The 23426-nt window shown below is 44.5% G+C and overlaps 1 protein-coding gene across 1 annotated transcript; it reads right to left on the reverse strand.

Moving 5' to 3' along the window:
- Positions 1-637: 637 nt before the first annotated feature.
- SIX1 (SIX homeobox 1) lies at positions 638-4799 on the reverse strand. The gene is made up of 2 exons (XM_052647405.1): positions 3943-4799; positions 638-1928 (listed from the first exon to the last, which is right to left on the reverse strand). The coding sequence occupies exons 1-2, from the start codon at positions 4500-4502 to the stop codon at positions 1634-1636; spliced, it is 855 nt and encodes a 284-aa protein (XP_052503365.1). The 5' UTR covers positions 4503-4799; the 3' UTR covers positions 638-1633.
- Positions 4800-23426: the final 18627 nt, after the last annotated feature.

Raw genomic sequence — 23426 nt, forward strand, 5'->3', positions numbered from 1 at the left:
TAAGATAGACTTCCTCTGGGGAGCAATATTTTACAAAGCACAAGCAAGCCAATCCTGTTATCCTGAGTAGAATTTTAATAAATAATGCCATTTGTTTCACTAATTTTAAAAGCTAAATACAAGGTACATCATTTTTGCCCCAGGCAAAAATAATATGGAGCCTACATGATTACTGGGATTGTTTTTGGACATCATCCGGCAGCACTGCAAAGAGCTCCTGTCCTGTTGGTCTGCTTTCTATTTGTACAGATTAATTCACAATGTTGCTATCCTTGAACGAGTTCCCTTTTTTTTCTTCATGCAGATAAATTATTTTACTTTCACAGTCTTGTCATAAATGTGCTAATACAAAAGAGCTAACGTACAGATTCTGTGGAGAAAAGCTAGTGGTAAACAAAACTGCATATCTAAGTAATAAAAAATAAATAAATACACCAAATTTGAATTTGCTCTTTTTCTGTCACATAATTAACTCAGTCACCATTCGTGGTTCAGGGGATGGCCTTCAACGTACCCTGCAATTCATAACCACCATTAAGTAATAAAGAAAAAAAAAAAACCTATTTGTTAAAAAACGGGGGAGCCCAGTGACAGCAGTACACAACTCACCTTTCAGAAACAGAATCAGTACTCCTGGTGTTCTACTAAGTTTTAATTTAGACTGGTTTAGGTACAATAGAAAAGAAACCTGCAAACACATGCTGTTTTAGTAACAAATACCAGGTAGCCAGATTTGTTACGTACTTTTGCAAGCTAGAAACTAGAAAAAGGAGAAACCCTTAACAGGAGTAGGCTACAGATATGAGAGCTTCAAGGGCATGAGAAGTAATGGCATTCAGGAAAGTGTTTTTCCACATTGGTACATTTCTTAAAGTTTGCCATAAAAAAACCCAAGAAAACAAACAACAACCAAAAACCCCCACTAAATTTGACAAAAATAGTTGTATTAATAATGGTCACTTCTATTTCTAACTGCCTCACATAGACAGCATTAAGACATTTAGGCACTTGTTTTCTTCCCCCTAATACTGTTCTTTCCTTTTAATCTACATAAAATTATTTAACACTAAATATGAAAAATGTAAACTTAATTTTCACCATCAAAAAAGGTATAAGATCATATTTTTCCTATTCACCTTAAGAATGCAACCAGTTCCTCTCAGGCTGGAGGATCTTTTCACTGTTTTAACTTCCCTCTCTCTCTCATTTTCATTTCCTTTTCCGCTTCTCCAAACATTTTCCATAAATAAATTAAGATGAAATAATTAAAATCCAGTTGATTTGTAATTCCATTCACTGAAGAAAAAAAAAAAGAAAAGAAAAAGGAAGCCTACTGAAGCAGGAACATGGGTTGCCCAGAACCAAGGCTGGGTAACTGGATGTTTTTGTTTGTTTGGGTTTTTTTTTCCCCTGATCTCCACACTGGGAGGGGAAATGTAGAAGTGGAAATAGTCGGAGAGACGAGAGCACTACGTTTGAGATCGCTGTTGGTTTTGATTTTTAAAAAGATATTTGTGAGAGTCCACCATTCCTTTATGCGCAAAGAACCCCAGAAACAAGCTGCAAAAAATGTTCCTGATGTCTATTTACAAGTGTCCCTAGTTGCTGCTTTGAGGCCCCAGTCCCTCCCTTCTTAGGACCCCAAGTCCACCAAACTGGAGGTGAGGGGGCCCAGCAGGGAGTCCTGGAGCTGATGCTGATGGGCTTGCAGGCTGTGCGCTGACTGCGAGGCTGTTAAACCCGGGAGAGAATAGTTGGAGCTCCTGGCGTGGCCCATGTTGCCCTGCAGCAGAAGGACTGAGCTCTGGTCTGGACTCTGGGGAGGTGAGAACTCTTCTTCTGAGCTGGACATGAGTGGCTTGCCCCCTTCCAGAGGAGAGAGTTGATTCTGCTTGTTGGAGGAGGAGTTATTGTTTTCGGTGTTCTCCCTAAGAAACAGAGGACAACACCATATGGTTAAAAAAAAAAAAAAAAGTGTGAGATGGAGGGAGGGGAGCTGGAAGAAGGAAAGGGCCATTGTGCAATCAGTCACTAACCCAAATGGAGTTCTGCCCTCTCACCCACCCCACAGAGTCCTGGGGGAAAGAGAGGAGGCCTAGGAGACTTCAGAAAGGTGATGCTGGGTCCTTTCCTCTTCCAGAGTTTAGAAAGCCAAATCAGCAGGGCTTATTTGAAATGCACAAAAAAATATTTTTAAAGTTTTGTTCTAACAGTTATTATTAAATACCTATCAAGAAGTACCACATTTAGAAGTAAGGAAATTTGAAACTCTTCCAACAAATGGTTGTTGGTGATGAAGAAAATGACGGGAGGTGGGGTTGAACAGCGCCCAGTGCACAGATGTTTGGTGGTGAATCAAGTCAATTGTCCTGTTCCCATCTGAGGAAACAACCGTCGAGTTTCCCTGCCCCTGCCTGGAGGTTGTGGTTTCAGAGGCACAGGACAGGTCATGGGAAGTGGTGTCCAGAGCGGCCCAGTGACCTGAGTAAACACAGGGAGCACAGCCAGTCTCTCCGATTTCATCAGGGAGTAGGCCCTCTGGCCTGGCTTAAAGGACGGCCGTTTTGTAACAGACGTCTAAATGGAACTGTACGGTCCCTGGCCCGGTGTTATTCGCTCAGTCCTCAGTGCCTCGCGTGCTCTTTCAAACTCCCTGCGGACACCCACACCGGCGCACACTTTCCTGGCAGGGGAACTTCAAGACCCGGCACAGCCTGAGCGGGTGTGATGTACCGGGGTGTCAGCCTGGGCGCTCGGTGCTGGTAAACTGCAAGGTCTCCCAGCCCTCGCGCTTCTGCCTTCAGAATGCTCCCCACCCCGGAGTTGCCTGTCTGTCCAACTCTCCCCAACTTCGTAGTCTCTCTCCCAAAATGCCATCTCAGCTGAATTTCTCCAGACTCATGCTTCCCAGAGGGAAACAAGGCGGCGACTTCTTCGGCCCCCAGGCTCCGAAGCAAACAAAAGAAACTCCGCCGACTCGGGCGTTCAGGTTTCCCCGAAACTGCTCGGCTCCCCGGAGCGCTCTCCTCGCCGCCGCCGCCTCCCCGAGGCTCTTCCGAATCTTGTTCGGAAACTCCACAGCAAAAGAGTGGAGCCGGGCCAGGTGGCCAGGAGTGTTCGTGTGAGGAAGGCGGAGGCAGAGACAGGTTGAAAAAAAATGTTGTCTTCTGTGTTCTGGGGTAAGAGAAGTCTGAGACTAGAGACCCATTCCTCGCCCGGGTGAGCGGCGCGGACAGCGGGCCGGACCCGCCGCGGCGCCCGGCCACGCGCCAGGGAGCCGACGAAGAGAATCAGTTCTGGGCTTGGGGCGCCGGGGAGTCAACGCAGCGCCAACCCTCCCAAAGCGCTCTCTTCTGTGGACTTCTTTCGAAAGACTCCTCCCTTTGTGCAGCTAGTGCGAATGGAAGTGACCTCTCACCCAAAAGACTGCCAGGAAAGCGCGACTGAAGGACCGGGCGCGAGTGGAAACTGAGCAGAACTTTCAGGACAGCTTCACCCTTCCGGGGTGCGAGAGGAGAGAGGTTCGAGACCCTCAGCCCCCACTGAACCCCTCCCCCCCGCGATACCAATCAACATTCCCCTTCTGCTTGATCTAAAAACTCACTCTCCACCCACCACTCCTCTCCCCCTAGCCAGCCAAGAAGACATGAAAAACAAACCTAGCGCCAACGTTTCCCGACACTCACATCCCGGGAAATCCACGCGCGGACACTCAAATCAGATGAACACCGCCCTCCACCCCGCGCCCCGCCATCCCTAGCGAGCGAGCTCAAGAGTTCATGAACTTTCGCCGCAGTGCAGCGGAGGCCGGGGCGCCGCCCCGCGGAGGGGCTCCGGCCAGCGGGGTGATCGAGGTGGTTGGTGCCTGCGGGGGTGGAAAGGGGCGGAGGGGAAAGGAAGGCTTCCCAGGGTCGCCCGATTTGCGGGAATGATGCCGCGTACCTTTCCTTGGCCTCGGCGGCCCGGTCTCTTTGCCTCCGGTTCTTAAACCAGTTGCTGACCTGGGTGGTGGTGAGACCGGTGGCCTCGGCCAGCTCCCGCTTCTCACGCGGCGAGGGGTAAGGGTTATGCGCGTACCACTCCCGCAGCACGCCCCGCGACTTCTCCTTGAAGCAGTAGCTGGTCTCCTCGCCGTCCCAGATGGTTCGTGGCAAAGGGAATTTTCGGCGCACCCGATATTTGCCCACCGCGCCCAGGGGCCGGCCGCGTAACTTCTCGGCTTCCACGTAGTGAGCCTTCAGCCACAGTTGTTGCAGCTTGGGGTGATTGTGAGGCGAGAACTGGTGGCTCTCCAAGATCTTGTAGAGCTCGCGGAAGTTGCCGCGGTGGAAGGCGACCACGGCCTTGGCCTTGAGCACGCTTTCATTCTTGTGCAGGTGGTCGCAGGCGGGCAGCGACCACAGGAACCTGCCCAGGCGCTCCAGGTTCCCACCTTGCTGCAGAACCTCGCACACGCACGCCACTTGCTCCTGTGTGAAGCCGAACGATGGCAGCATCGACATGGCTGGGGCCTGCCGGGGAGCACTACCCGGGCGCACGCGGCAGGGAGCAAAGCCGAAAAAGTAGGGGGAGGCAGCCGCAGGGAGGGGGGCGCGGCAGCTCCTAACCCCCTCCCTAGGCTGTGCGAAGGCGTAAAAGCGAGTAAAGACTTGAAGATGGGCGGCCGAGTAAGTGGAGGAGGAGTATGAGCGCGCGCTGGAATAGGAACGGCCGGCTCACTCCGCAGCTTTTCGGGCCTCGCTGGCTCCTGCCTCCGGCCGGGTGGATGCTGCTCGTTGCCGGGGAACTTGGTTTCTGTTCTCCCTGCAGCTGCCTTAAAGCGCGCAGCGTCCTCGGCGCGCTGATTGGCTGCGGGCGGCGCCTATCCGGGGCTGGCCAGCCCGCGCGCCGCCGGGCCGGGCCGGGAGGCCGCGCCGCCCCGCGCGGGGAGGGCGAGGCTGTACTGCGAGGGATAGGGAGTGGTGGGAGGAGAGGGACCGCGAGTGGTGGGAAGCGAAGTGGGGAGGAGGGAGGGAGCGGTGCTTCGCGGGGACGAGGGGCGGTGGGAGTGGGTGAGCGCGTCAGGACCTTGCAACGTGAGCCCCCTCTGCTGTGTCACCTAAGGGCAGCCGCGCACATCTTTGCACAAATCAATGGCTCCAGACCTTCTAATTCCCCTCCTCTCCCTCCGTACCTCTGTCCCTGTCCTTTGCAAACTTGCCATTTCCCGGTGAGCTCATATTTAATTACCTTAATGTTGGAATGAATAAGTAATGGATTGATGAATAGCTTATGGAACGCGATAAATAATACAAGAGTAGACCAGTCCTCTGGGCTGCAGCCGCTGCAAGAATGGCTTCTCTCCCGGCTGGCTTCAGCTCCAGGAGCCAAACCTAATTTCCTCCCCTCTCCTCTCCTGCCCCCACCGCCCTCCAAAGTGCACAAATACTCCCAGCTGTATAGCGCTTCCCTCATTCTCAAAAGGCCACGACTATTTGGGACCAAGAGAAGAGTTGTGTAGAGCATAGTTGCTGAGCAAATAGAGATTCCAAGAGTTCATTTGCGATTCGGAATTTTAATGACCTGTGGTTTAAGTCTGCAGGCAGGCTTCTGGACTCGGTTTCCCTATCTGTGCGGTTGCCACCTCTGCTAATGAGGAATGCTGAGAAGCTTTACTTGCTATTAGCAAAAATGCTTTGGGAACATCGCACGAAAGGCGCTGGATGGGGTGTAAATTAAATAAAACTGTGTCCGGCTCCAATAGCCGTCCGGTTGTAACATAATATTGCCCTGTTCTGAGAGGAACACTGCCCTCAAAGCGAGGACGACCGCGGCTCCAACAAGATTAAATAAAGAGGGGTGTGTGTGTGTGCCTCTGTGTGCCTCTGTGTGTGTGTGTGTGTGTGTGTGTGTGTGTAGATTGCAATGCTGGCCTATTTTACTGCCAGGGATTGAGAGATGTCTTGCAATTTCAGTCCCATCATCTGTTATTTTGTGTATGTGTGGAGAATGCTTAGTAAAACTACACAAACAAATGGAGCTGCAATTATCTTAAGCCTCATTTGCACACCTTGTTCCAAAGCAATTATTAAAAAGATTTTGAAAACAATTAGCGTCTCTAAATAGAGATAATCTATTGTCAGTAGCCAAGACTGGCAGGAGATAAGAACAATGCGTGGAGATAAAGGGAGCCAAAGGGTGGAAGGAGAGTGACTTTATGACTATACTTATCTCTGATTAGATAAGTTCAAAACAGAATTTTAAGTACACTTCAAAAATGCTTTTGATTTAAATGTGTCCTCTTAGTCACTGCGGAACAAACCCTAGGTTCTTTAAATTTGCTTGTCTTTAAATATGTTTTGGTTTCATCAGCAAGAGCATAGAGCATCACAGAACCATTTACATATTGAGACATGTGGGAATGGAAGAAGCACTGTGTGGGTTTCCCCTTGTATTATTTAGATGGTTTTAAAACAACACACCCATTCCAATGCACCTGGCAATGTACATCTTAAAGTCGTGAAGGGTTTCCACACACACCCCCACCCCCATCTGTTTCTTGGGAGACTGAGTAGACACGAAGCTGCTTCTCCGCTGAACTCCCAAACAAAGCTTTTTCCATCTTTGAAAACTTTCCCTTCAGTATCCCAGGCAATTAGAACTTGGAAGCAAATGCTGATATTTCATTATGTTTGGGATTATCTTTAAATGCATTTAATGGGTGCACATTATTTCAAGAGAATCCCTACCACATGGTGTGCCGAATGACTTACTTTCTAAACTGGAAACCTGGCAAAGCAGAGCCCAAGCCCATGTGTCTGGTAATTTTCCCTCATGGTCTTATTTTAGTGCTCATGATGTTTCAGATGAAGTCTTGAAGAGCTGCAGTGTCCTGCCAGAAGGAATGTCTCTGCTTGGAACAGTCATTATTGACATGGCAGCTGTGTGCGGACTGGAACGGAGGTTTAAACTCGGCTCTAAAAAATCAGTTAATACCCTAAAGTCTGGAGCAAGTGCGCAGAATTACAATGTTTTCACACACATTGTATGTGTGTGTCTGTGTTGGGGGAGGAGAACGGGGGGAGTCTGTAAATATAACCACGTCTCTTAAAAGACAAAGGGTAAGTTGAATATGGGATGTACTTTGTAATTAACAATTTTGTATAAGGAAATGAGGCACAGCTTGGACAAATAAGGGCAGGTATAGATTTACAGGGAGCAGAGAGATTACAATGAGACACCCACCACCTTCCCCGCCCCCAACACCCCACCCCCGGCTTCCTCCAGACCTCCCTGCCCACTTCTTTTCATCTCTCTTCAAAAGGAATCAAGACGCACTAGACGGTGGAGACAACTGGGAAGACGACTGTGCGGATACGGCGACTGCGGGCACCGGGGTTGATAAGAAGTGGTGCTCGTCCTTGGAGGCCGTGCCCTGGCCGCCAGCCTTTCTCTCCTAGTGTTCAGTCCAGTAGATCGCACGATTAGAAAAGAAATGTGCTATTCGCTTTGTACCAACGAGCCTACCTGCTATTTCGATCCCTCGGTTAGGGAAACCAATTTTTATAAATGTTAATTATTGGCTCGGATATATAAGGTTTCCCAAAATGGAACCTTTCACTGCAAACCACTAAAAGAGGTAAAATGACATGAATTTACAAACCACATAAACCAAATGATCCATTTTAAATCGCACACAGAAAGGTTTGAGTTGTTCTAGTAACTTAAAACCTTTTGCTGTCAATGCAAATCACAAGAAAACAGAGATTCGTCGGAGATTTAAAGGCGACGAGCAGCACGAGCTGCTGCCCTCGCCGCTTCGTGGGTCCCGAGGGTAACAGCTAGAAAGGGACTCCCGACGCCAGGTTTCTGCTCTTCTGTGCCTCCTCCGTGCAGGTAACCGCCGGGTGCACACAACTGGTCTGTGGAAAGGAAGATGCGGAGGCATCAGTTGGTGTTAGGGTTTCTAGGTCGGGTTAAAACAAGGCCTTGTGTCCTCTGGCTGAGACCCACTTATTTCCCTTCTGGCTTGGAGCGAGCTGTTTGGAGGCTTCTGGCCCGCTTTCTTGGAATTCTTTTGCCATCAAGAGCGACAGCAAGGATTCTACTCTACCTACAGATATTTGGGAGGGAAGGGCTTTGGAAGGTGTTTCATCAATAAATTAGCGTCGTCCCTCTGGGGCAATGAGGATCCCAAATCCTGGCTGACGTGACAACGTTCATCTTTCTCCTTTACTTGGTCGGAAACTCCAGGTGCCCTCGACCCCTCCGGATGCCGGGCTCCGAGGGCGGCGCGGCGCCGGAGCAGCCTCCCACCTGCCTCCTGGGGGACGCTGCTCCCCGCTAGCTCTGGATAGGCCGAGGGCTCAGGCGGGGCGATGTGCGGACCAGAAAGAGAGAAATCCAAAACCAGTCCATTAGTAAATGAGTTTCGTGTTGTCGAGGTTCTTTCCCATCCACTTGCTGTTCTGAAAAATAGATCACGTTTCGTTATCTTTAGTGGGAATCTGCAACGTGACACCGGATCCGTGCGGCCCCCGCCTCTGCCTCCCTTCCTTCCAGCCTCGCTTGGCCGGGCCAAGGGGAGCCGGGCGGCCTCCTTGGCTTATTTCTGAACAATGAAGATTTGTCTGTTCCCCTAATATATTTATGTACGGATGGAGGGAGGGAGTTTTCTCCTTGAAGCGGGAAGCGCGCGACCAGAGCCTCTCGCTTCCTTGGTGCGAAAACGCAGCGCCAGCCCAAGACGCCGGGAGACTGCCGTTCCCCGCCTACACCTGGACAAACAGAGCCGGCAGCGAGCCTGGCTTGCTGCTAAAAACCCTGCCGCCCCGCGCGGCTCCTGAAAATACAGTCTCCACATTGTCCCGGGGTCGGGGAAGGGAGAGAGGAAAGAGAAAAACAGGCAGAGACACACCGCCGAGAGGGAACTCACAGTGAACGGGGACCGTGCTGGAGTGGGTGTGCGTGTGTTTGGGGAAGTTACCCTCTCCCTCCGTGTGTGTCTCCAGGTTTGGTCTCTCTCTGTGTCTCTTTTTACCTCATCCTCTCTTTCAGCCTGAAAGAGGAAACTCATTCATTCTCTGTGTGAACCTCTGATTGCTTCATTCTCTTATTGTCTCTTTTCTCCATCTCACCCTTTGTCCCTTTCGTTCCCTCATTGTCTCATTCTTCGCGTTTCTCTCTCACACTCTCTCTGTCCAACACCCTGCCCCCCCCACACACACCCTCTCCTCTCTCACCGGATCCCTCTATTTCTCTTTTGCTTTCTTCTTTTTCTCTCTCCTTCCTCAAAGCTCTTGACGCCTGCGCCTGCTTCCCCAGTACCAGGTGCTGTGAGGTCTCACAGACCATGCTGTGCTGACATGCTGCACCCAGGCAGCACCTGGTGAGTAGACTCTGAAGTCCTGGCAGGGGCATCTGGTTCAGTTGGTGGGGACCCCTCACACGGAGTGGTGGTGTAGTCAACAGGTGGGGGCACCCATGAAGGACTGAAGAAGGTGGGTTGGCCACCTGGAGGAAAATGGCAGATTTAAGCTGAGCTCTGAGAAGGCCCAGAGACTTGCCAACCACCAGATTTGAGTCAGAAGACACCACTCAACATTAGATGCCAAGCACCTTTCTGGAAAGTGAAGGAGAGTGTTGTGAGAATCTGTTCTTAAGAGCCTAAGACGTTCTTGCCTCCTTTGCTTTATTAATATTACCTCAGGGCAAGAGTCCTTATCTTCGAGTTTCCAATCAACTTTTTTGTCAACTAATGTACATCCTGAATACTGAATCTGTCTAAGCTAAGAAGAATTTCCTTTTGGGAGGTGAAAGCCTGCAGTTACTCCTGTTCAGAGGAAAGTGCTAGTGATGGTAATGCAGGGTGACACTAAATAAACAGTTAGGGTGGACTGGAAAGATGGAGTTAATTATCCAGTGAGCTGAGTTTCAGCCCAGACCATCAGGGGCTGATTTGTTTTGGCTCATGGTCCAAGAAAGGAGACAAACCACTCTCTTCTCTACATCTCTTAGGGATCCTGATCGGTCCTGTCTCAAACAAAACAAAAATCACTACCCAGGTATCACTGTTTCAGTTAAAATTTAGTGTATTACTCCTCTGCAGACTTTACAAAAATGTCCACTCTATTGCCCTATATCCCTTGAGAGAAGACCCCAAATGACTCACAAATAGATTCCCTAAATCTTTTTGTAGAGACCCATTGGTAGGAAGTGAACATCCAGCACTCCTCCCCATCTCTTCACTTACATTTTTACAACAGGCTTATAAAACTACGTGTTTATAAAAACAGACCTTAGTCTGGTTTTCACGATGATTTCCCGCCCCCCCCCCCACCAAAAAAAATCAGGCTTCCTAAAATTTTAGATGCAATTAGATTTATTGTTTTCGTGATTCACTGACTATCCGGTTTCCTCAGGTAAGCCGGCACTTATACATAAATACTAGTAACTTAAAACTTCTTCCTCCCCACTTTGCTCTTCCCTCTCTGCCTTTGACCACCTCCCCTCCCTGCCACATTCTGATATTAATAATCCCCGGCTGCCCCTCTTTCCGGGTCATTACGGTACTGCTGGTCTCTAATCAATCCTAATGCGATGGCAATTGGAGTCCCTGATGACTGCGGCTCGGGTTTCTTGTAATGGCTCTACCACATTTTCCTGGACCTCCTTCTTTAACCTGAGATGCCAGGGGGACGAGTCCCTTCTCGGCTGCTGATTACTTCAAGATGTGGGGGCTGGTTTGCGCAGAAAGGGAAAGAGACACGCGCACAGCGTGGCTACCACTGCAGGCTGCGCGGCTGGGGCGAGGAAGGCGTCTGCGCGCTGGGAGCCGACACCCGAACGCCTCGCTACTCTGTTTTCTCCCCATTTTCCAGGCCCAAACTCACCGTGGTGGACCGAGATGAAGATTCTTAGAGGTCTTCTGTATTTGTTCCGCCCCCCCCGCCCCCGCCTCCCTGGTGCGGAGACACCTCATGGCCTCTGGGCCTCTCCAGTTCTCGCAGGTTCCCACCCTACAGCGTGCACCAGGACTCCCGGGCCAGGCCTCTCGCTCAGGAATGAACGCCTCGCTCCGGTTCTTCTTTCCTTGTGGCTGTCTTCTCCCAGCCATTCTCCCAATTCTACTCAGTTTTGGAGTAGCTGTCCTGAAGCGGAACTGGATTCTTCCTCATCTCGCCCTCTGACCCTTGACCTCTCCTCTTCTTTATCCCAGCAATGCCTGAAGCTCCCAACGGCTTCCTGACCCAAAGCAGAGGCCAGAAGCCTGGTCCTGTCTTGTCGGGGATTTGACCCCATCTCTCACGATCCATGAAGGAGACCATCGCTCGGAATCCTTAAGCTCTAGGGATAAAGGCCCAACACTTCTTTCTGGTCGGTGCCCTTGGGAGAGAGAACCAAGAGGGGGAACTTGCGCCGTACCTCCCTCTCCCTGGCAGTGTCTTCTAGCTCGCCTCCCTAGCCCTATCCAGGCCCGGCAGAAAAGCGATCAGCACGTTCGCGGCATTTGTATTCTTCCATTTCTCAGCCCAAAGCCATTTAGCGTAACCCGAGCCCAGGATAATTGCCACGTTTCTGCCGCGATACTTTAAAAAACAAGATAATGCTTCTGAATTGCGGAAGAAAGTGCTGCGGACAAATTGGGCCCTGAGCTGCCGAGAAGGTTCGCTTTGTTAGGGCCGGCCGGTGGTTTGTGACTAGATTAGTTCATTTCTGGGAGCCGCCTGCGCTCTGCAGCAGGGTGAGCCTGAGGCGAACGGCCCCTGGGGTTTCCGGGCGCCGCGAACTGTGGGGAGGGCTAGGGAAGCGCTTCAGGCCTCTATGTCGGTGCAAATCCACGCCGTGGAAAACGTTTCTGCATTCCCACACGAGTACATTGTTTGGGTTCTAAAGGATCCAGATTGTCGCGGACAGAGAAACTTGACTGCCTCTACTCCCGAATGGGCCGCGCGCATCTGTCTGAAGCCCCAGTCCTCTGAGCGGCAGAGAAGGAAATGCTGGGTGGAGGTTTCCCACTCACGCATGCCCCTCCGCGCCTCTCGCCCACTGGGGCTGGGCTTGGATTTTGCAACCATTTCCAACACCGCTGCTGTACTTGGCGCAGCCCTGCTGGAAGCCTGCAGGGTGAGGCTTTCAGGCAGCCGGGGAGGGGGCGGAGGGGCGCTTTTAGGGCTAGGAACAAGGCTGTGGGAGCTTTCCTTACCTCAGGTTCACCCGCCACCCCCACCCATCCCCCCGCGTGCAGGCCCGCATCCCCGTTTCGCCGGCCCATCCCGGGTCCGGGGTAGGCTTCTCCGCCAGGTGTGCGCCGGCGCCCAGGAGACCCTGCCGCGCAGCGTACTCGCAGCCCCGCCCGCGGTGCCCAGTCTGGGGGAGCCGGGCTAACCCCCGCCCCGCCGCCAGGAACCCCTCCCCGGGGCCGCGCTCGAGCTGTCGGGCGCTGCGTCTGCGCTGGGGACGGCTCCGCCCAGTTCTGCAGCCAGGGGTCCGGCGTTCCGGCCAGACCAGTGGTCTGAACGTGAGAAGACTTAGGACTCCGCCGCTCTCTCGGGCTGCTCCCCGAAGTGGTTCTGAGAGCCTAGAGGCATAGGGGCTTAAGGAAGGAAGGGACAGGGCCGGGGAGGGCAGGGGCGAGAAGGAGGCCAGGGCAGGTCAGCGGAACTGGGATGGGGCGCAGCCCAGCGGCGGGCACGGCCGGAGGAGAGAGAGGGCGCTGTCTTCCTGGCAAAGGATCCCTGGCCTGGCCGGCAGGAACCGAAACAAAAAAAAAAAAAAAGGAAGAAAGAAAGCACAGGAAAGGAAATCTGCCTGGTCAAGCCCGGGGCGGGGGAGGGGGGCGGTGAGGGACGCGCTGTAGGGAGGGCCAAGGGTGGCCGAGCGGATTCTCAGCCCACAGCCCAGCAACCGCTTCTTCTGCTGCGGCCTTGCTAGCGCCGCGTGGCCGCGAGCGAGACTTCCTTGGCCCTAAAGGGGCCCCCACAGTTGGCTTCCCTCCCTCGCTTTCTCCTTTGGAAAACTGGAGGCGTCGGTATAAGGTCTGCGACGCTTCACTGGCGATTGAGGTGCCGCGATGTGGCCAAGGCAAGCAAGGGGGTGGGAGAGAACCCGGATCTCCTTTGCCTGAGCGGAGCCGGCTTTTCAGTTTTTTGTTTTGTTTTTTTCAATTTTCAGGAGCCTGCGGAAGAAAACCGAAACGCCAACCAGGCCTTCACGTCGAAGCGCCGCAGCAAATGGCCTCACCTGGTTTGGCTGCGTCTTGCCGAGGAACAAGGAGGAGGTGGAAGGCCCTTCTTTCTTTCATCGATTGGCCTGGGCGCACACTCCGGAAACCAAAGGGTCCCAAGGACAATTACTGTCAGCCATTCTCCCACTCAAACCTAGGAAACTTAATTTACACTACCTCAGGAGAAATTCCTGTATCATCTACAAAGAATGTGTCTTTCCATGCTCATAACAAACCAGTCGAAGCAAAACAAAAGGATCTCAAACTTACTCATCTTCAGTCTTGAAAGGTCCCTCTGTGTTAGTGGATGTAATTAAAGGCCTTCTAGGTTTGCTGATAGATACTAGAAGCGATCGTCTCCTTACATGTCCGCCATCGGAGAGTCCCAAGCTCCAGTCTCCACGTGAATTTCCGGACTCTTCCATAGCCCTTCCAGTAGAATCCAGGTGACCCCATAGTTCTGCCTTTAGCAGGAGAGCTATTTCCTAGGAGTAACTGGGTGGGCTGCAATCCGCCTGCCTCTTCACGTTGAGAAACGCTTCTCTTGTGGGAACGTCTGTTTCTATTCATCCGATTTTCTAATGTCTTTGATCAGCCTAAATATTTTCTTGGCAAACGGAAATTGACCATGCCATGAATATGATAACAACCTGCTTGGAAAGAAGCTATTTTGTTTCGAAGCAGCAAGGGGGGCTGGGGGGGCGGGAAGCCAGGGAAGGGAGTGGGGGTTGGGTAACTAGCTGGCTGGTAAGAATCCCTGAAATAGATTCCTGAACATACATCTTTTTGCAGTCTCTGAAGCAGCTTCTTGAAAGATAGTCAGATAAACACACACCTGGTCTCCTAAAAGTCTTTGATACACTTTATATTTAAAAAAAACAGAACTTCAATGGACGCCTCTGGAGAATTTCCCTTTAAAACACAGATGAAAGGCAAGGTTAATACAATGTTCTCTTAATCCCTTTGGCTTGTGAGTCAAAATAAATATTTTCTTCTGCATGTGATTGTACATCCTGCCATTTGGCTGTGGCTATAAGCAAATCGACCGGTAATAAAAGTGTTTTGAGGCTGTGTATTAAATGCAGTTCTCTTGAAATCAAGGGTTGGGGGGAGGGAGGGGCCTTACTTCACAGGCAAGAGTTGGTAGGTTTCTGAAAAAGCTGCAAGAAAAGGACCTTTCACCTCTCATTAGTGATGCCATCAGTGCTCAGGCAGAGTGGAGCTGAGGTCATGTTACATATGGCACACAGTCTGCTCAGCACTTGAAACGTCAGCTTTGAAATTTTAGAGAGGGGAAAGGTCATCTTTAATAAGCTAAAGTCTGGGGCTCCCATTGCCCTCTTTGCAAACTGGGTGGGTGTCCATATGCTTCAAACCTTCTGCACAAGTTTTTTTTTTTTTTTTAATTTGCAGTTTTAAGCTGATTTTTTGTTTCACATCTTCATTTAAGCTGTAATGTTTTCAGCTGTTAATACACCAAAAGGCCTTTCATTTTTATAGCAACTCTGTCATCTTTCCTTTTCTTCTCAGGCAATCATAAAACTGTCTGTTCTGAGTGATAGCTTTTTAGAACTCAGCTTCCCAGAAGAAATGAAGTGTATCTGTCCATCTGCATACATGGATCCAGACATGTGGGCTATAGGGTTACCCTTCTGAGTGGGTAATTTAGACTTCACTTTTGTACACTACATAATTTACTGAACCTTCAAAACATTAAAACTTCCATATTATGTAAAAGCTCTAGTTTCTGAAAACTTCCTGGTACTACTAAAATTTTTCATGCCATTTACTGAAATTTCACATTTTATTTTTACCATGTGGGGGAAACTCTCAAATCAGAAGATATTGATTCTTCTGTAAGGTTTAAAGTTAAGGTTGACAGAAGCTACAGTGGTAGATACCGCACTGAAAAAAAGAAGTGCTAATATCTCACTTCCTTGTTCAAAAAATATTAGGAATATTTGTGAATGTTTAATCCTCATATTTTTTCAAGAAGTGAAGTCAACCAAACCCAAGGCACAAAACTATCCCCAGATCTCTTTGTAGCCACTGTCAATATGGATATAAATATTTTTCTCTCATGTCCCTCTGCAAGGAACTCAATAGTGATTTGTCATTTACTCAATTCCAGAAACTTTTTTTCCTTATGGACCTACTATCCAAGGCTGTTTTTGTGTTCCTCAGTTTTCTTTATGTCTGCGAACCCATGTTGTCTATTTATATAACCTCAGTTTTGGTGGTTTTTTTTTTTAGCTTTTTTCTTCTACATCAGAGTTACATATTTTGTCATTATAAGATAAACTTTATTAAATAAGACAACTGTGTATGTTCAGCTTCAACTAGTAGACTGAATGATCTCTTAAAATTCCTTCTCCTACTTTGCAAATTAAAAACATTGAAACATCCTCTTGAGTAAACTAGGGGTTCCTTATTACTGAGAGATTTAATGATGATGATATGCAGATAGGTGTTGCTTTTGCTTTGTCTCTAGTTAGATTTTTCAAAAATCCTTAATTCTGGATGAGTGAAAATCTGAAAGAGCAGTCTGTATGATAGCAACTGAAACTGAGTGGATAGAATAATTTCACAACCAAGCATGACATCAAGTAAATAATTTATTTCCAATTAGTTTTATACATTCGAGTTTACTACTAAAAAGCTAGCTGACTTTGTGATACTTTAGCTAACCCAAAGCGCTTGAGACTTTGAGGACCCAAATGGTTAAGTTCAATCAATCTAGTCAATAGAAAGTCAAGACAACGATGCACACTGTAGTCTCAGGGAGTGCATATGTGTTCGAGAGAGAGGTGCTGTTGCTTTTTTTGTTTTTGACTAAATTTTAAAATTCCCAAAAATACTCCAGGAAAATTTAAGAGTAGACTGTTTTACTCTGAAAAGCAAGGAGTGAAATATTTCAAGAAGGAGATTCATCATCGACAGGTCAATAATTCATCAAAGGCCCATAAAAAGAATGCTAATAATTTACACATTTTATAGGATCCTTCACTCAGGAGCCTTTAACATTTTATAAGCCTGATCTCATTCATCTCCTCAGAACTTTCTCAACTTCTCAGTATTATTATTGCAAAGGGTGATTATTCCTATTACAAAAATATGGCAGAGAGGCTGAACAATTGCCCATGGAAGTATAATTCAGAGGCAGTTTGGGGATAAGAGCTATGAATCCCAATAAAATAAATAAGCAATATGGATATATTGTACAGCACAGAGAAATATAGCCATTATTTTGTAGTAACTTGAAATGGAGTATAATCTATAAAAACATTGAATCACTATGTTGTACACCTGAAACTAATTTAATATTGTAAATCAACTTTACATCAATTTTAAAGAGCTTTGAATCCCAGATCCTTTCCAATTTATCTAAAAAGCAATTTTCCATAAAAAGATCAGATTCAAAAGATTTCAATTTAGTGAGTCCTTGTAAAATTTTATCCTCCTTACGTTAGACTCTATAATTCATGTTCAAGATTTGTGAGAAATTTCATAAATGTCTTTAAATCACTAAGAAAAAGAAAATGTAACGAAGTGACATCAGTCCACACAGGTCTGGTAGTTCTTCCATCCTGTCTGGAAATAAGTCATAGTCTTAGTTGGTGTAAATGTCATGTGGGAGGAGACATACAGATTACAGAACCATGAGGTAATTACTACAGCTTAACTGTCCTACAGAGAAGCTATTAAGTGTTCATAAACAGGGTTACAATAGGATACATATTCTATGACAAGATTTAGCCTGTATTTTCAATGCTTGCAATTCTTTCTTTGGCTTGTTTAAGAGAAGAACTACTAGAAGTTCCAGAAAAGTAAGTATTTGGCTTAAGGACAGTGTTTCATTAACTTTAGTAGGCATGCAAAGGACCTGAGACACTTGTAAAAATTCAGTGGCCAAACCCCCAGAATTTTGCTTCCCTAGGTTTACAGTGGGATCTCGGAATCTGCGTTTTATGGCAGGAACTAATTTTAATGCAACTGGTTAGTAGGCTATTCTTTGAGAATAAACAATCGCTCTGCCTGATGTAGGAACATAAAAAGGATATGTTCTATCAGCAGGAACAACATTTATCTTTTTTTTTTTTTTAGGAACAATATTTAAACTGCAAATTTTGACCTAACCAGAATTTACTTTGAATGATTTTGAAAGAGAATTTTTAGAATAGACTTTTTTACTGGGGAGGGGAGAATCTTTGGGTTTCTGAAAGATTTCATCAGCCTTAAGATGTTTCTAACTAGTAACTAGATAGGAAATAGTTTGTCCTCTTCAAGTGATTGCTTCCACTAAATGAGTTAGCAGAGAAGTGACATCAGACCAGGACAATGAAACAAAAGAAACATCTTTGAAGAAAATTCAGCACCAGCCATGAAAATTAAACAAATCTCATTGGCCAAAGAACAGTATTGCCTCCTGAGTACACCTTAAAAACCAACAGGTTTTGTGAACATCTCTCAATGTGCATGATCCCATTAGAACAGTAATTGAACACCTCTTCTCCAAGATTTGCATGAAATGAAGATGCTCTGGAGTGTTGCTACAATATGACAGAAGAAATGGAAAATAGAATCTAAGAGGAAGTTAAAAGTGTTGTCTACACTGCAAATAGTGGTCATTTGTTGCTTGCTTACGAAAGTTTAAAAGTATTTTTACAATAAAGAACACAAGCACATAAATGGCAGCTTCTTGTTAATGAGAGGGAGATTAAATACCCAAGAAGGTTAATAATCATAATTTATTATTCTCTCCCTTTAAAGATCATTTGAAAATGAGATCATGGAAACATAGATATCAGACTCTGCTGTTGGGAGAGGCCAAGAAGTCATTGGATAAACCTGTCACTCTAAGTAAAATCCTTGCAAAAAAAAAATCCCTTTGATGGGGCAACCCTCACCGCTGCTTAAACACTTGAGTATTGGAGAACTCACTACCTCACATCTGTTTTGTATATTCTAAGACTCAACAAAACAAGAAAGATATGCCTTGTGGTAACAAAGTCACATGAAATCCATGATACATATGAGAGAAGCATGGAGAGGATCTTCTAAATACTTGTTGGTCAAGTAGAAAGTTTGAGTAAACTGTACTGGCTAAACTGCTTTCTCAAGTTTCCATTTTAGGCATTTCTACTGTTTGCCCACTGCCTAGTAGGCTGCTGGAGTTCACTATAGGAAAAGTAAATATTGTCATTTCAAATAAAGAACTGTTTATTATATAACAGAACAGAGGCTGCCTTCTATTTTTGAGATTCTGCTAAGTTAATTGGGGACAGTAGCCAAAGCAGCTGCCCAGGAGATGATGTTTTCCAACAGCTACAGTACTTAAAGCTGAGCTGGGTTTGTGTTTGTCTACAATGTGGCAATCACATTGTTCTTTTCCTTGGATATTTTTTGGCTCTTATTGGGGTTGAGTAAGTGGAGGCACCATTTGTACTACTTTACCAGCCCATTTGACTCCTGCAGTGAGGCTAAACCATAAGGCAAGGCAGATCAAAGTCAGACCTGATGGCTTGCTACCATTAATGGGATTCAGCTCAGACTCTTCTCAATGAAGGGGAAAATGTTGACTTAACCTCTATTTCCATCTAAATCAGAGGTTCCAAAATTTTGATAGATTTGGGATTGTACTCAGTGTTTTTAATAACTTCTTCATTTTGTTGGAGGTTTGTCTGCTGCCCATGTTTTGAAACACTGGCTTAAATATACGACAGAGGAAAGAAATCTGGACTGAGTAGTGATTTAAGATAAATAAACACAAAGCTTTGGTTAATGAAAGAATGCTTTTCAGGAATAATACTTTGCACTTCTATAATACTTTCTGCTTTTCAGAGGGCTTCTTTTTGCCCCTCAGTTGTAAGATGGATAAGGGCCAGTGATATTATTAACTCCATGTTATAAATCAACTGAGGTAAAGAGTGTATATAAGTGAGTGGATATGTGGTAGATGGAGGTTAGGAGCATGACCTTTCCCATCTTTGTTTACCAAGTTCATAGTCTCATTTCTTGTAGGTCAAAACATATAGATGTACCTCAAGCTTTTTCATGGCTATAACATAGTTCATGGATTTTGAAAATTTATGTAACTATTCCTTTATTGATGGATGTGTCTTTTTGCCAAACTTTGTCTTTTACGATGATCCTGTGACTATACATATATTTTTGAGTATGTGTGTGTATATTTCATTAAATTGCTAAAAGTGAAATCACTGAGTCAAAGGGTAATGTATATTAAAATTTTCATGTATGTTGCCAAATGGTCCTTCAAAATGTGTACCATTTTACACTTGCCTTGACAGTATGCAATAGACTAATTTTTCCCAATTGTCTAGCTATACTCTTTAATCTTTGCCAATCTGATTATGAAAGTGTGGCTAATTTAAATTTTTTACTTTAGAGTTAGTATCGTTTTAAGAATTAATTATTTATTTATTTTTGGCTACGGTGGGTCTTCGTTGCTGCTTGAACTTTTCTCTAGTTGCAGCGAACAAGGGCTATTCTCTAGTTTCAACGTGTGGGCTTCTCATTTGCAGTGGCTTCTCTTGTTGCAGAGCGTGGGCTCTAGGGCACACGGACTTCAGTAGTTGGGGCACATATGCTCAGTAGTTGGTGCTTGGGCTTAGTTGCTCCATGGCACGTGGGATCATTTCAGAGCAGGGTTCGAAACAGTCCCCTGAGTTGGCAGGCAGATTCTTTACCACTGAGCCACAAGGGAAGCTGAGTTTAGTGTCTTCTAAATCATACCTGGAATAGATATAATGAAAGAGGAAAGTGTACAAATCACAGCCCAGGGGTGGTCACTCTTCTGACTTCAAGTGTCAGCATCAGTTCATTTTGCTTGTTCTTGAATTGAATGTAAATGAAATCAAATAATTTCATCACATCTTCCTTTGTTCAACATAATATCTGTGGGAATCATACGTGTTGTTATGAGTGACAGTGGTGCATTTTTAAAATTATTGTTTGTATTCTATGATATGAATACACAATAATAGGCTGATAATCCATTCTCCTGCTGATGAACATTTGTGTTGTCTCTAGCTTTTTACTATAATGAATAAAGCTGCTATGAACATTCTTCCCCATGTCCTTCATTGGGTATATGTTCTCATCTCTCATGGTCATATACCTGGAGAATTGCTGAGTCAAGGAGTAGCTGTTTATTTAGCTGAAAAAAGATACTGCTTAATGGTGTTCTAAAGTTACTCTCCCACTAGCAATTGTATGAGAGTTCCAGCTGCTCCACATCTTTTCCAATACTTGGTATTTTTATTCTTTCAAATTTTAGACTTTCTGGTGGTGGATGTATAATAGTATCTTGTGGCTTTAATTTGCATCTCTCTAATAAATAATTATATTGACCATCTTTTCACGTACTTATTGACTATTTGGATAGTCTCTTTTGTATAATGCTTATTCAGATCTTTGCCCATTCTTGCAGTTTTTTGGTCTTATTTGTATACGTTTTTTATACATTCTGGACATAACCCCTTTTGTCAGTTGGATGGATAGATAGATAGATATAGACAGATAATGAAATGAAAATACTATCCTAGTATGTGACTTGCCTCTTCATTCTCACACTAAAGTTCTTATATTGAACAAAAGTTCTTAATTTCAGTTAAATGCAATTATGTTTTTATTCTTTTATAGTTATTGTCTTTTCCATCACATTTAAGAAATCTTTGTCTATGCAAAGTCATGAAAATGTTATCTTATGTTTTCTTCCAGAAGAAATTTGATATTTTAATTTGACATTTATACTTATGAGCTATCTTGAATTAATTTTTATAAGTGGTGTAAAGTAGGAGTCAACTCTGAGGTTTTTTCCTATATAGATACACAACAGTTCTAGCTTTGTATGATGAGAAAGCCATTCTTTCTCCCACAGAATTACATTTGTACCTCAGAGAGAAAGTATTCAATATTTCACCATCAAACACGTAAGCTGCAGTGTTTTGGTTTGGGGTTTTTTTGTAGATAGTTTTTGTCATATTAATAAAGTTCCCTTCTATTTTAACATATGAGAGTTTTTGTCCTGAGTGGGTTTTTGAATCAAATGAATTTTCTGTATTTATTGTATTATTTTCTGTATTTATATATTTATAATCATATGTTTTTTTTTCTTTTTTTCCTGCTAATGTGATGAATTATATGGATTATTTTATTTTATTTTTTGGCTGCACCATATGGCATGCAGGATCCCAGTTCCCAACCAGGGATCAAACCAATGGCCCCTCAAGTGGAGGCAAGGAGTCTTAACCATTGGAGAGTGCTGGGAAGTCCCTGTATTGATTATTTTAGAATGTTAAACCAATCTTGCATTCCTGGGATGAATCATTCTTGGTCATTATGTATTATCTTTTTTTCTATCTCTGTATTAAATTTAATAATGTTTTATTTAGAATTTTTGAATCCATATGCAGAAAGGATTTTGGTTTTGGTATCATATTTATGTTAACCTAATAAAACAAGTAATTCATTCTTCCCATTTTCTCTAACCTCTGAAAGGATCTGAGAGATATTACTATTATTTCTCCTTAAATATTTATAAAAATTGACCTTGAAAATCACCTGGGCCTGGATAATATTTATGAAATTTTGTCCATGTATTTGATTTATTAAACATATGTCAGAGTATTAGTATTTTTATTTCTCTTTATATCAGTTTTGGTAAATTGTATTTTTCAAAGAATTTGTCTTTTGTCAAGTTTATTGGCAAAGAGTTGTCATCATGTTCTCTTAATATCTATAGAATGTGCAGTGACATCACATTCTGAAACTCCTCATATTGGTCATTTGTGTCTTCTCTTTTATTGGTTATTTTTTCTGGGAGATCATAGATTTTATTACTCTAAAGAAAAGATTGTCTGTGATGATTTTGTTATTGCATACTTTTTATTTCATTGATTGCAGTTGCATTCTTTATTATTTCTTTTCTTCTGCTTTATTTGTGTATAATTGGCTCTTCTTTTTCTATATTCATAAGGTAAAAGCTTAGAGTACTGATTTTCAACTATTTTGCTTTTCTAATGTGTTTATTAGAAACCATTAATTTCCTTCTAGGAACTGTTTTAGCTACATCCTACAAGTTTTCATATGATTTATTTTCATTATCCTTCAGTTCAAATATTTTCTAATTTCCCTTGTGATTTCCTCTTTGGTCCACAGGTGATTTAGAAGTATGTTTCTTAATTTTCATATGCTTTGGGATTTCCTATTTATATTTTTGTGTTGGTTTTAATGGTCAAAGAATATACTCTGCATGATTTCAGTTCTTTGAAATTTGTTGAGTCTTGCTTTATAACCCAGCAGATGGTCTATTTTTAGTGTGCATTTGAAAAGAATGAGTATTCTGCAGTTGTTGGGTATAGTGTTCTATATATATCAGTTAGGTCCAGTTGCTTAATAGTGTTGTTTAAATATATCCTTATTGACTTTTTGGAGTTTTTGTTTCTAGTTACTGGGAGATGTGTGTTAAAACGTCTAATATGATTGTGACTTTGTCTATGTCTCCTTTTATTTCACTTAATTTTTGCTCAGTATGCTAAAGCTCTGTTATGATGTCTATGCAAATTTAGATTTGTTGGGTCTTCCTACTGAATTGATCCTTTTATTATTATGAAATGTTTTTCCTTATCTCTAGTAACACTTGCCTGAGAAAACACTTTTTCTCTTAAAAATAATTATACCAGTTTTCTTTTAATTAGTGTTCCCACGCTATATTTTTTCCCATCATTATACTTTCAAGTTATCTGTGTCTTTATGTTTAAAGAATGTTTATAATGAGCATAATATAATTATTTTCCTAAAACTGTCTGACATCTATTGATATTTATTTTTAGTTAATTTGTTGATATAACTGGGATTAAATTTCTTTTTTCTATTTGTTTTCTATTGGTTTCATCTTGTCTTTATTCCTCCTTCCTGTTTCCTTTTATGACAATTAAGATTTTATCGCCATTTAATTTTCATTATTCTCCTAGTATCTTTGTTTATAATTACAAAATTATATGTTTAAAATGTTAAGTCCTCCTGTTCAGGAACAATATATATTTATTGTTCAACCTAAAGTGGGTTGAACAGGGGCCTCCCCAAATTCATGTCTATTCAGAACCCCAAAATGTTTTTGGAAATAGGGATTTTGCAGATGTAATTAAAGCAAGTATTGAGATGAAATCATGTTGAATTAGGGTGGTTCATAAATCAAATG

Source organism: Budorcas taxicolor, chromosome 10, assembly GCF_023091745.1.
Source record: "Budorcas taxicolor isolate Tak-1 chromosome 10, Takin1.1, whole genome shotgun sequence".
Taxonomy (NCBI): domain Eukaryota; kingdom Metazoa; phylum Chordata; class Mammalia; order Artiodactyla; family Bovidae; genus Budorcas; species Budorcas taxicolor.